General features: G+C 44.5%; 2 protein-coding genes across 2 annotated transcripts in view; one reads left to right on the top strand and one right to left on the bottom strand.

The window, feature by feature from the left end:
* Positions 1–2,799: 2,799 nt before the first annotated feature.
* On the bottom strand, positions 2,800–4,709 carry LOC311351001 (beta-galactoside-binding lectin-like; the record flags this gene model as incomplete). The annotated part of the gene is made up of 3 exons (XM_084471088.1): positions 2,800–2,946; positions 3,744–3,849; positions 4,633–4,709. The coding sequence occupies 3 exons, from the start codon at positions 4,707–4,709 to the stop codon at positions 2,800–2,802; spliced, it is 330 nt and encodes a 109-aa protein (XP_084327214.1).
* Positions 4,710–4,883: 174 nt separating this feature from the next.
* Positions 4,884–13,979, top strand: part of myom3 (myomesin 3) — a gene marked incomplete at its 5' end in the record, with an annotated part of 37,679 nt that continues 28,583 nt past the window's right edge. Inside the window, one exon of the mRNA XM_084471087.1 lies at positions 4,884–4,918. Coding sequence (XP_084327213.1) covers positions 4,884–4,918 — 35 coding nt within the window. The remainder of the gene's footprint in view (positions 4,919–13,979) is intronic.

Genomic DNA, 13,979 nt, shown 5'->3' with positions numbered 1-13,979 from the left:
CATACAAGGCTACGCTGTTTAGGCAGCGTGGGACTCCGAGCCATTTTCTGACAAAAGAGTTGATCATTTTTTCCATCCTTTCTACCTTTGACAGAGGAACTTCATAAACTGTCAATGGCCACATTAGCCGAGGCAATAAACCAAACTGCAGACACCACAACTTAAGCTTACCTGGCAGCCCTGACTTGTCTATTTTTGCAATACCGCCTAGTTTCCTGTCTCAATTCTTCAACCTGTGACTTATCATACCATCATACCACCTTCCCAGACTCTTCATTGGCTTCTCCAGAACTGTAGGCATCACCTCTTCATTTATAGCAAACTTCTTATCTACCACCTTCCCTTTAACAATTGAGAGACTCCTAGACTTACTTTGCTTCACCTTCATTCTAGCCCATTGCAGATTGCTATTTAACTTATACAGCAACCTGCTAGTGCATGGAGCAGTTGACATCATGGTTGTCATGTTGTCCATGAAGGCCCTAATTGGGGGGAGGCGTGGCCCTCCCTGCAACTTCTCCCCACCCACTACCCACTTAGAGGCCCTGATAATGACCTCCATTACCATTGTGAAAGCGAGTGGGGAGATTGTACATCCCGCCATGATTCCTATCTCGAGCAGTTGCCACCCTGTGGTGTACTCTGCCGTAGTAAAACAAAGCTGACTGTCCAGAAAGTATGCTTTAACTAGGCTTTTAATGCTACCTGGGATTCTGAAGTAATCAAAGGCCTCCCATAACAGACTATGTGGCACTGACCCGAAAGCATTAGCCAGATCCAAGAATACAACATGCAGGTCTCTCCTTTCACCCTTCGCTAATTTGGTGCCAAATCATGCTGGTATGCTCTAAGCACCCGGAGAAACCAGGGATTCCAGCTTTTTGAACCGTGGTATCAATTAGTCTATTATTTTCAAGATAACTTGTCAATCTCCGAGCCACAACACTAAAGAAGACCTTCTCTTCAACATTCAGTAGACTAATTGGTCTAAACTGATTAATCTCCACTGAGTCCCTCTTTGGAAATAAATATTCCCCAAGCCCTAAGCCATGCCTTGGGAATAGGCCTACTCTGCTTTTTCCAAACTATTTTCATTAGTTTTCATAAGAATCTTAAAACATCCAGCGCGCTCTTATACAATCGGTAGGGCACTCCATTAGGTCCCGGGGGTGAAGAGGCCTTTCCACGTTTTTATTACTTCTTGCACCTCTTTCCACCTTGGTGGGCTGTCGTTGCACTGACTACTTAATTCACCAATAGGTGGGATATCAGTGGGAAGCACCATCTCTCTGAACCTCTCCCTGTCTTTGTGCACTCCCTCCATGTACTCCTCAAGCTTCTGCTTAGGTTCCATGAGACTACCACTCTTCTGCTTATCAAATAATGACTGAACAAATTTAAATGGATCTTTATAAAATGCTACTCTAGCTCGCGATTTCTTCTTCCTATTTTTCCTAATACTTTCTGCTCTTCTTAGCACTGCCAACCGCTCCCTCACATCTGCCTGTAGACAATCAATACCTTCCTTCTCGTCATCTGTACCTTTTCTCCATTGCTTCTTAAGCTGCCTCCTCTCCTGGATGAGTCTATCTATCTCTTGCTGGTGCCTAGATTTGACTACCTCATGTTGCCGTTTCGTCCTTTTCTATTGTATTGTAATGTATAGTAGATAATATAGTATTGAAATGGTATTGTAATGTATAGTATACAGTATAGTATTGAGATAGTATTGTAGTGTATAGTAGATAGTATAGTATTGAGATAGTATTGTAGTGTATAGTAGACAGTATAGTATTGAGATGGTTTTATAGTGTATAGTAGATAGTATAGTATTGAGGTAGTATTGTATTGTAAAGTAGATAGTTTAGTATTGAGATAGTATTGCATTGTATAGTAGATAATATAGTATTGAGATGGTATTGTTCCCCTACAACACAATCATTTAAAAGATCATCCTCGCAGAATTATACACAGTATGAAACTATGAAGTTATATTATTAGCTAGTAATTATAATTGGTATTATTTCTCATGGCATGGTCATCATGTTATTTGCAGACCAGACAAGCGTGTGGGATAGAGATGTATTGGCTCCTAGCCTCCTAGCTCCTGACCTCCTAGCCTCTTTGAGTCCAGGCTAGGGCTTGAACACCAAGGTGCAGGTTCGATTCCCACAAGGGCAACTCATGCACTGCATCAAATATGTATTCTGTGAGAAGTATTAATACTACAAATGTACCCTTTCCCTTATATGCAGCTTAAGTTAAGGATATACAGTATATTAACTGCTACACCAATGGAAATGCTTATTTTTACATGCCATTAGGTACATTAGGGTACCCCCCCCACACACACACACACACACACACACAGAAACATGCACATATATACACACACACACACACACACACACACACACACAAACAAAATATTGGACAACGACAACTTGATAAATAAATCACCAGATGCTGATTATCATTGCTAAAGAAATCCTTTTTAATACACATCAGTTTTATGATTAAAGAAGGAAGGGCTGACGTGGCAACAGCTGGAGAAGACGGCCCAGGACAGGCCAGGGGGGAAGCCGTTCATCAATGGCCGTTGTTCCCAAAGGAAGACAAAGGCCTAAACTAAGCAAAACAATCAGATTTAGCGTTGCAGAAAAAGCATTGCAAAGAACATGCGACACAGGAATGTCAGACGTTAAAGTAGTGAGTGGTTCTCATCTGCCTGTGAACCGGTCTACTGTGAGGAGAGGGCACCACAGGCCACCAGACTGGAGGAGGAGATCCAGCTCAGGGTTAGTTGATCTCAAAGCTGCAGACGTGGACGCCCTCGGTGAACCTGAAGTCCACGTACTCAGTCTTCCCCAGGCGGTTGGGGAAGTGGATCTCAGAGGCGTCGCTCAGGACCACCAGGAACTCCTCATCGGTCAGGCAGACGGTGAACTACAGAGAGAGAGACACCGGGACACAGGGAGAGAGAGCGAGAGAGAGATAGAGAGAGAGAGAGAGAGAGAGAGAGAGAGAGAGAGAGAGAGAGAGAGAGAGCAGCAGGAAGAAAATGTATGTTCATACACATATGCATAAACAGAACCAGTTTTGAAATGTAAGGTTTTCATGACCGTTTGTATCATTAGTATCATCATCGATTAGCTGCTATGATTTTGGTTGAGGTTCAAGAGTGTGAGAACGTAAAATAAAACGTCTTCTTTATCTCTGGGGCTTTGAGAGTAAAATCAACAACTCTAAAAAAAACAATATTTGCAGAGCAGAGAGCGATAAACACAACAAGCCGTCCCTGAAGTAGTTCACAGCTCTGCTGAGCTTCAGCTCTTACAAAGAACAGAGCTTCTACAAACTCACCAAACTCACCCAAACTCACCCAAACCCACCCAAACCCACCCTGTCTTCCTCAGTCTGCGCTGAGCAGCTTTCCTGTCATGCTGCTTGTACTCACTGGCGTTCTTTGACGGCGCACAAAGGTTCTGCATATTTACGATTGGATTATGATATCTCAAAAGGGAAGAACCAGATTAAAGTTTAAGAGATGGCTGATGGCTAATCAATCAATACTTCCTAATCCGCCTTCAGAAAGGATCCTCATCGGCCTCCCTCTCTAAGGTCACCTGATTAGATCTCCCCTCTCTCTCTCTCCCTCCCTCCCTCATCCCCTCCCTCCCCCCCCCCCTCTCCCTCCTCTCGTCCTCCTCCCCTCTCCTCCCTCCCCCCTCTCCCTCCCTCACCTTGAAGAGCTCGTTGTATTTGAAGGGGAACCCCCCCTGGCGGACCTCTTTCCCCCAGACCCCCGCCTGTTGCGAGTTGCAGATCACCCCACTTCCGAACTGCACGCTGATGTGCAGCGCAATGTCACACCCGCAATGGATATCCAACACAAAGCTGGAGAGAGGAGGAGGAGGAGGATGAGGAGGAGGAGAGAGTAGGAGGATGAGGAGGAGGGAGAGGAGGAGGAGGAGGAGGATGATGATGAGGAGGAGGGAGAGGAGGAGGAGGGAGAGGAGGAGGAGGAGGAGGAAGACCACCCGGTACTCATTAGTCACTACAGCTGCAGTACAATAACCGCGTTACGCGCGGGACTGAAGCTGCTCAGGTCACCGGTTCAGACCCCGATCCATCAATGAGTCGACTCATCGACTTTACTCTGATATTACTTTACAGCCTCCTCAACGAAGATTGTGGAGGGATTATCGTAAGGGTTGGGGATTCTATTTATCTAAATCATTACAGCGAAACAGCTTCAAATTACATTCAAACCCGGAGAACAGACAGACTAGCAGGTGTGCTTGTATGTGGGCTAGGCTAACGAAAGGGGAGGAGCCTTTACAGCTGGCCCCTGCACCCGGCCCCCACCCTCATGATTAACTTTTGGCCCCTGCACCTGGCCCCCACCCTCATGATTAACCTTTGGCCCCTGCACCCGGCCCCCACCCTCATGATTAACCTCTGAACTCCAGAACTGGACTTTGAAGGATTTCTATTGCAGTTCAACTTCCTTCAGTTTTTGTTTTAAACGTATAGGAGGACAGATTCATGGGCCATCTGCGCGTGGAGGACACCGCCCCCTAGTGGGTGAACGTGTTAGGGCGACGGGACGGTGGATCCACTGATACTCACCGGGCAGCTCCCGCTGTGGGGATCCCGGTGACGGTCAACGTGTGGCCCACCTTCAGGGGCACATTCTTCACCCACATGTCCTGTGAGAGAGAGAGAGAGAGAGAGAGAGAGAGTGTGTTGGAGAGAGTGAGGGAGAGTTGAGCTGGTTGATATAAATACACTGGTTTATTACAGGTTGAGTTATGGTTTGAGAAGCAGACTTCCTGTGTCCACCAGCGCCTCAGACCAACATATGCTCTCCATTAGCAGACATGGACCCTCAGAGTCCTTCTGCTGGCTTCCCTCGGTGGGGTTTGAGAGGGGCGGTGCTGAGTCACTCAGTACGTTTACATGCACAGCTTAATTTGATTAAAGCCATAGTTTGACTATGCTCCTTAATTGGACAACTGCAATTGTCCGCGTATACATGGCGGTGAGTAAATTGATTCATTGCCCGAAGCATGTCATACCCGGTACGTTAGGTGGCGCTGTACCCATTTTAACTAGTGGTAATAGAGCCACCGGTTGACCTCTTCACGTCATCAGCAACAACAAACTCAGGTGGCATTCGAGAAAGATGTTTTCAGTAGACAGCTGTCAGTTCACTTCAGGTCCATATCATTTAGTCTCCGTCGTATGCAGACTCCTCCGGCTGCTGGCTAAGTTAATTTCCCCCAATTTGTTTTCCCCCATGGGCGAGATAAACCCGACTAGGAGTCTTTAATTGTTGTGGAAGTACCAGAGAGTCAGAGAACCCCACGCAGTCTGTAAGATTCATAATATCAGAAAATACCCCCATCAGTTCGGCCGCAGTTATTTAGTAGTTATTTAGTTATTTACAACCTTATTGATGAGAAACATTTAGAAAAACATGTACTTTTAATTCAGCCTTGGGTGAAATCGAATGCATGTTGATGATGATACACTCCTTATAGGGGACAACTACATTGGCACGACACCGGCTTCCTCCATCTTTTGCGCCAGCTTTTTAAATAAATCGCCTATCCGAAGTGAGTTGACAGCTGTCTACTGAAAACATCTTTCTCCCACCGGAGCAGCCCCTCTGCCGCCCGTCCGTATACGGCATTCCCCGCTGCGGAGCAAGGAATGAATAAAGATCGGAAACATGTCGGGAGAAAAAAACATTTATTTTGACAGATGTGCCCGAAGTTACTACTTTACAACCTCGTTGATGACGCACATTTAGAAAAACATGTACTTATAATTCAGCCTTGGGTGAAATCGAAGCGTAGTGTGCTTCCACCTTTAATGAATGCATGCCATGCGCGCTCCCGCGATTCTTGTGGGATCATTCAGTAAGTGAGCTGTTAATGGTCGGCTGTTTACGATTGCCATGACTCCATAGAAATAGGTCCGTAATGATGCACTATCAAGTCTTTGGGAAGACTGATCCAGAATGGATGTCAATACACTTCTTATTGTCCGAATTTGCCTTTCCCAAACTCTGCCCATGTGGCTTGCAGACGGTGGATTCATAACAAACTCACAGCCTAGCACCTTTAGGTGTTCTTGGTCCATCTCCTTTAAAGCCTCTAGGAACTCGTGTCTCGCACCAACAAAATTAGTAAAAAAATTAGAAAAACTGGGCCAGAAAACCAGTTGGAGGCAAATGAGCTCCTTCGCCCTTAGGCCTCTGGACGCATGTTCGGCAGGATTGTCTTCAGAGCTCACATGTCTCCACTGATCTGGTCTGTTACTGTCTTTAATCCGCTGGATGCGGTTTGCCACAAATACGTGGAATCTTCTCGCATCATTGTTGACATAACCCAGGACAACCTTTGAGTCTGTCCAGAAGACTTCTTGAGCGTCTATTTCCAACTCCTTCCTGAGCATGTCACTTGTACGCACAGCAACAACAGCTGCTGATAGCTGTCTTGGCACAGTTGTAACTTTAGTGGGGGCCACTCTGGCCTTACCCATCACTAAAGAACAGTGAATTTGTCCTGTTACACTAATTGCCCTTAGGTAAGTACATTCTCCATACCCTATGACGCTCGCATCAGAGAAGTAATGGAGCTCATACCTTTGGACTTCCTTGAACTCTGCTGGGAGATAACATCGCTGAATCTTGACATCTGCTAGGTTCTTCAAGTCAAAGAGCCAGGACTCCCACCATGGTCTTAGATCATCTGGTAGCGGATCATCCCATCCAACCTTATCACGGCACATCTGCTGTAGGATTTGCTTCCCAACCAGAATAAAGGGCACAACAAAGCCTAATGGGTCAAAGATGGAGGCTACCGTCGACAAGACTCCTCTTCTTGAAAGTGGGCGTTCATTCACCACTACTCTGAAGCTGAAGTGATCTGACGTGATGCACCATTTAATACCTAGGGCTCTTTCAATCTGTTTGCCCAAAGCTAAATCTGGACTTCTTGATGCGTCAGCACACTCTTCTTTTGGAATGGACGCAAGCACTTCTTGGCAGTTGGAAATGAACTTGTGGATGCACAGTTTTCCAGAACTGCATAGCTGTCTGGCTCCACTGACTAACTGTATGGCTTCTTCATCCGTTGAGACACTTATCAGGCCATCATCCACATAAAAATTCCTTTCAATGAAGCGGATAGTTGTTTCACTGAATCAACCTTCTCCTTGTGCAGCAACCTGCTTGAGGCCATATTTTGCACAACCAGGTGACGAGGCTGCACCGAATAGGTGCACTTTCATCCGGTAGACTGATGGCTCTGACGTAACTTCCCCATTGTCCCACCACAGGAATCTTAAGTAGTCTTGATGAAACATGTGCTCAATATCGCACATCACAGCTACTGGACCCTTACGAAACCGACAGAGGACACCTACTAAGGTATTCGTTAACTCTGGTCCAGTGAGTAGATGGTCGTTTAGTGATACACCTTCGAACCTTGCAGAACAATCAAACACCATGCGGATCTTCCCTGGATTCTGAGGGTGATAGACCCCATGGTGAGGAATGTACCAGCAAGGGCTCTGGTGGACTTCATGTTCTGGAACCTTCTCGGCATCTCCACAGGCTATGGTGTCACTCATGAATGCAACATAGTCCTTGTGGTATTGCTTGTCCTTCTCGAATCTTCTTTTCAAACACCTGAGTCGGTGATCTGCACATTTCATGTTGTTTGGCAGACATGGCTTGTTTTCTTTAAACGGCAGGGGCATTTCACAACATCCATCTGCCTGTATCTTTATACCCTCCTCCATTATTGAGATGAAGCAAAGGTTCCTGAGAGAAGTGAGCATCTTCCACATTCCTTTCACTAAAATCTGACTCAAGCGCCTTCAGCACATCTGTAGGAGCGACGAGTTCCTTGACTTGTGTTCTGCATACTCGAGCCCTGGGAAAGGAACGACACTAAAACCAAACAGCTAAACGCTGATCCTCTGGAGCGGGTCCGTGGACTCCAGCCACGCCGGACACACACAACCACGCTGGACACACACAACCATGCGCAGCCTAACTCTAGCCCCGGGAAAGGAGCGACACACACGGTGAAATGCTGATCAGTGTCCCCCTCGGGAGCGGGTCCGTGGACTCCAACCACGCCGGACACAACTTAACTTTGAGTGATTATTCCCATTTACAGCCGCTGGCCAAGCCAGCCTGTTTACGTCACACAAAAGTACCTACTCCACTCGCTTGGAACCTCGACGGAGGTAGTACTAAAGTACCGGGTACTTTTTTTGCCAATGGAAATGCAAAAAAAGGCGGGGCGAGTCGAGTCGAGCTGGTACCGTCGGTGGAAAAGCGGCACAAGAGTGGCTTAACAGCAAATAAAGATGGAATTGTCAATAACACATATGTATGTACCCAGAAAATGTGACACTTTAAACCTTATTTACACTTCAAAGATGCTTAGCAATAATTCCTTGATGAAATTTGCATTCACCTAAACTTATAATTATGTGCAACCAGAACGATTAAACGTTGACACTTAAAGAGTCCTTTTAACACAGTTGTTGAGGCTACTCCACTTCTTCATATTTAACTTGTTTTAAACGTGCTCCTTGTTGGCTTAACCACACAATGCTCTTAGGTTACCGGTACGTGCACAGTCTTAAACGAACTTCGAGAAAGTTGCTTGTAGCTCCGTCGACAGCGGGCGAAGATCATCATTCCACCGCACGTTGCGCTGGCTGAGTTCTCACTGTTACTCCTCTCAAGTCGAAATCACAAAACCAAGTCGTTCTTTTCTATTTACTGGCATTTAATCACACGTATGTGCAAAGGCGTGCCGTGAAAACTAGACATACAGAAACAGAAATACATAAACATATTATTACCTTCTCATAGAAACCACATTCATAGCTTATATAACCTTAGCCACGTTAGCTTTAACATCTATCAACACATAGTAGCAAGATAGCAACTGTACCTCATTGGCCGCTTTACTCGAGAGAAATAAAAAACAACGGGTCTTCAGTTCTTCATTAAACACAAATCCTTACTTCAATGTACTGCACAAAATACACCAAGACTTTCCTGCATAGGCTGAAGTATATCGGGTACCGCGTGCATGTTCCAAAAATTGTACATTGGTACAGTTCAAAAAACCCGTCTGTAACGTCAGAACTTTGGTTCTGACATGAGTCATGACGCACTTCAAGCCCCTAACGCCTTGATTCCACCGGGGACGTAAGCGCCGCGGAACGGCTGCGTCCTGTGCCCTGCGTCAATCCCCACCGGGCGCGTAACGGCAGCGCGCGCTGCCTTGCGAGCCAGCCGTATTCACGCGAGATCCCGCGATAAACTGTGTGGATAAAGGAAATCCTTTCTCACATTGTCTTTATAAAAAGGATGATTGATTTCGTAAATGATTTTATGTTGCTCCACTTCGATAATAAGTCTCTCGTCGTCCATGTTGCCGGCCCTCTGAGACCCTTTGATTGATTGACTGCTGACCTGGTGCCACCGGTCATGACGTAATGTTGATGTGAAGTTGTGATAGTCTACATGAGCTGAGTATTGTGTTTTATTTTGAAAATTGACCGGATGCTCTATGGCTTTTATTATTTCACTTCCTGCCCGGCTCGATCTGCTCTGTGGAAATTGACGCGGTTCAGCAACGGCTCGCGTCAAAAATAGAATGCGTAAAGATAGCGCTGCGGAGCGTTGCGCCGCTCCTGGGACGCTGCTGAGACGCGCCGCGGCGCGCCCGGTGGGGATGGTTTCATTGATTAGAGTGGCAGCGATCAGCAGCGGTGACCGCGGCGCAGCCGTTCCGCGGCGCTTACGTCCCCGGTGGAATCAAGGCGAACTCCAATTAACCCAAATAAACATAACAAAAAAAAATATTTCTTAACATTAAATTGTTCTTACTTAATTCCTACTATTTATTAATGTATATGTATTCATGAACTTATTGATTTGTATTCATATATTTATTCACATATTTATTTATTAATTCAACTGTCCTTGATGGCAGCTACATATCTAATATTTAATATCCCATGTTTAAGCTGTCTAACCAATGATAGGACTGGATGTCTCGATCAATGGCCAAGCCAGCAAATAGTTGGACGATAACAGGGAATAAAACGATCGCACAAAAGCACAACAGGTTATGAAAAGTTATGAACGATGCCCGGAGTAGTGATCCCATCACCGCAAGAGACAACTATTGGTTCTGATCCGCGCGTCAGGAGAGGTGCCCACACATTAAAACCACGCGTAATGACAGCTGTCACTCCATTCAGAGCAGAGCAGCAGTAAAACCACGCGGACTGAAACAAACACAACTGATAAAAACACTGCAGGGATCAGTGGAAACGCTCGTTTCTTTATACTTACAGTCATGTTGCCGCCCGATCGGTTGAGTTTACGCACAGGGAGGAGAGGAGGCAGCAGATTGAGGTCCTGCCTGCTGAGACGGTCTTTATAGCGAGACGCGATACTCTTCTGTTTTCCAAAATGAGTGACGTCTTGAGCGAGATATTCTGAAAAGAAATCACTTCATGCCGGTCTAACAGAAACGCATCCAGAACATGCACAGATGTCAATCTTCTTTGTTATCTGTTACTTAACCCGTGCCTGAGAACAATGTGGCCATATAATCATTGTTGTGTTACTAACGACAACCCATGTCAATATTGAAACAGATATTAATGCGTAGGCCTATATAATATTGTATGCGTATAATTGTGTATTTTAGAAAATAGGTATGATACTTTTGCTTAAGTCATGTTGCTTTATGTCTGATACTTCACCGAGTCACTTTCCTTGTATTTGTAAATTTACTTGCCAAACAAAATTGGATTGCACTACACAGGATAACCTCTATCAGTGTGTGTGTGTGTGTGTGTGTGTGTGTGTGTGTGTGTGTGTGTGTGTGTGTGTGTGTGTGTGTGATGTATTCCAAACTAATGTTTAAGATAAATACATTTAACAGGTTTTCTTTAGACTGGTAGGCTACCATAATAATAGCAGTGGAGTGAAGTATTCTGTTTCTACTCAATACTTATAATACTTACTAACAAATAGTAAGTATTAAAAAAATAGAGCTTGATTATCAAAAACGTTTTTCAGGGATAGGCTCTCCTTCGGAGGTCCGGCTAGGCCCCATGGTTAGGGTTAGGGTTAGGAGGACTCCTGGGCTAGGCCCCAGGGTTAGGGTTAGGAGGACTCCTGGGCTAGGGATAGGGTTACGTTATGTGCACACTACCTCCGTCCGTCGACAGATTTAGGCTTTTTGACGCATCCATGTGTTTTCTCGGGTTGTATTACAAAGGAGATTTCATTGGACAGTGTACTTGCGTATATTTGCATAACGCGATCTGATTGGGCAATTGTGCACGTCCCGGGACAGTGTGGGGGAAATATCAAATAGTGTGCCGCCATAAGCCTTTGAGGGCTACTGCACCATCATGCAAAAATAGGTCCCTACAAAACCCAACATATCATCACATTTCTAGATGCACTTCATGATGCAGCTGTACAGGACAGATCAGAGCAGCCCAGGTTTGTTGTTGTCTGGGATAATGTTAGTTTCCATCGAGCTGTTCTGGTCCGGTACTGTTTCACCAACCATAAGTGTTTTATATAAAGTAGACTAGTGTGTTGCTGCTGATCTGAAAGTGTATTCATATGATACAAGTGTGTATTATTTTGTCATCAGAGTGAGATTTTGACAAAGGATTGTTGGATTTCGATAGCAGAGTTTCAATTTGACATAGATGTGAATGGTATATTTCCCAGTGTTGTCTTATTTGCTTGTGTGTTGAGTTTTGACACAATGAGCCAAGTTTTGTAAAACGTGTTCAAGCAACGGGCAAAAACTGTAAGTTTGTCGGGGTTCGCTGTGTAGTGGCACCTGTGGTAAGAAAAATGTTGTAGTATAGTCTATAATAGTTAAGATAACACAAGATGAGACAAGATAAGACGGGCAGTCATAAGCTCTTCACTGGAGGGGGAAAGCTGAGGAATGCACTGGTACTACGGAGGTCCATGTCCGTGTTCGGTTGCAGGAAGACCTGATTCTTCCTCGCCTGACATTGGATTTATTTGGCAGGACATGCGGCAGATCATCATGGAGTGAAGGCAGACATTAAAAAGAAATATAGGACATTCTGAACGTGACGTACGTACACAGTAGCCCATATCCCTCTGCTGCTAATCTGGTTTGCAGGTCACTAACATTTTAGTGGTATTGTCGATTTATTGTCGATCTATTATTCAATGTATGCGTTCTTTTCTGTTTGCTGAATTTCTTGATAAATTGATACATTGCAGAAACTATTGTGCAAACTATTCCTATTCAGAGTAGCAGCAAGGATCATATTATGTATTTAGGTGATTTATGTAATGACTTTCAAACCACTTGCACCTGTTGAGTCACATTTTGCATCTGTTTTGTACTGAAACTCATTTGTACTCATTGTATTTCAGTCAGTCATCATCAGCAATGATGTCAACCTTTACTTTGGAATTGTTTGGGATACAGAACGGACAGGATTTTCCATATCATCATATATCTTCAAGTTAACACAGGTCAGTCCCGTCCTGTCAGAAACAGAGATGGTGCCAGTGTTTGTGAGATTCTTTTTCTGCGAACATGATAACATCACGTTATGCCGGCCTGACAGACACGCTTCCAGAACATTCTAGCTGATATTGTGAGACTCTTTATGCGAACATGATAACATCACGTTATGCTGGATTGACAGATATGCTTCCAGAACATTCTAGCTGATATTGTGAGCAGTGGTGCCAACTTCAAGTCAACATTGGGGGGGGTCATGCAATTTTTGTTCAAATGTGTTCCACCAAAAAGTAGGCTATATCACTTCTCCAAAGTCCTGCTTTCAGAATTTGAGGTTCAGAACAGTAGTTCATGAATTATTTACGTGTTATTTATCTGTTTTTATTTGATTTATTCCAAATTGTGTAATGATGTATGATTTAACCGTTCCATCAATTGACGAATGCGTTTTACAAGTGCGTTACGAGTGGCGGGACGTGCACTTATTTTCCATAAACATGCCCAAATAAATGGGAGTAGGCATAGCTTAATTACATTTCAGTCACTGATTTAGAAATGTTGAAATCATGAAAGTAACGGCGCGTTCACGGCCCTGGTCATAACGAGCCGCCTCGTCAGTGATGACGCTCGCACTCACGCGTGTTCCCGACGGCGACCATTCATGTTCACTGCATTCGGAACCTAGAAGTTCTTCTTCATCAGCGGTATATATATCACACCAACAGGATTACCGCCACCATCTGTTGGGCGTGGAAAATAGGTTCTGTGATTGTCGGGGATCATGGAGGCTGCAAGAAACATACTTTTTGTCATTCGGGCATACAAGCAACACCTTGACAGATGTTTGGAATATCTCCGGGAAAACGATCAGGAAGATATCTGGGGAGTCACAGTATGTGTGATATATTGTATATGTGTGTGTATTCCCTTGTTCATCATTTTTTTTATATTGAGGTTGTTGGTCTTCTCATTCTTTTTGTAACAACAATAGGCCCAATAATACTGGCAGTACAGCCTGTTATTAAAGTGGTCAAAACTTTTGCCTTGTGGTTCGCCATGTTCATGCAGTTTAGGTTAAAAAAAATTATATAGTAATATTTTACGGGTGACAGTGTAACACTGAACATGCAAAAGCATACAGTTTTTCACAATTTTTAAAACACATTAATTTGAACATCAGACACAATGTGCACAACCTGAAACTCATGTACCAACTGCAAAACCAATTCTGCTGAACTCCAAGCACATTTTCTGCTTTAGACTCAGATTCCCGTTCCAAACCACACATTTTTTCACAACACTGCACACAATTCTCTGTATCTTGCACACTCTTCCTGAATTCCCTCTCTTGGTGTTCACACAGAACACACTGCCAATCACATTTCTATA

The sequence above is a fragment of the Micromesistius poutassou genome (assembly GCF_964030765.1).
Source record: "Micromesistius poutassou genome assembly, chromosome: 8".
NCBI classification, from domain to species: Eukaryota; Metazoa; Chordata; class Actinopteri; order Gadiformes; family Gadidae; genus Micromesistius; species Micromesistius poutassou.
Note: the sequence above shows the minus strand (reverse complement) of the source record. Positions and strands in the feature narration are given on the sequence as shown.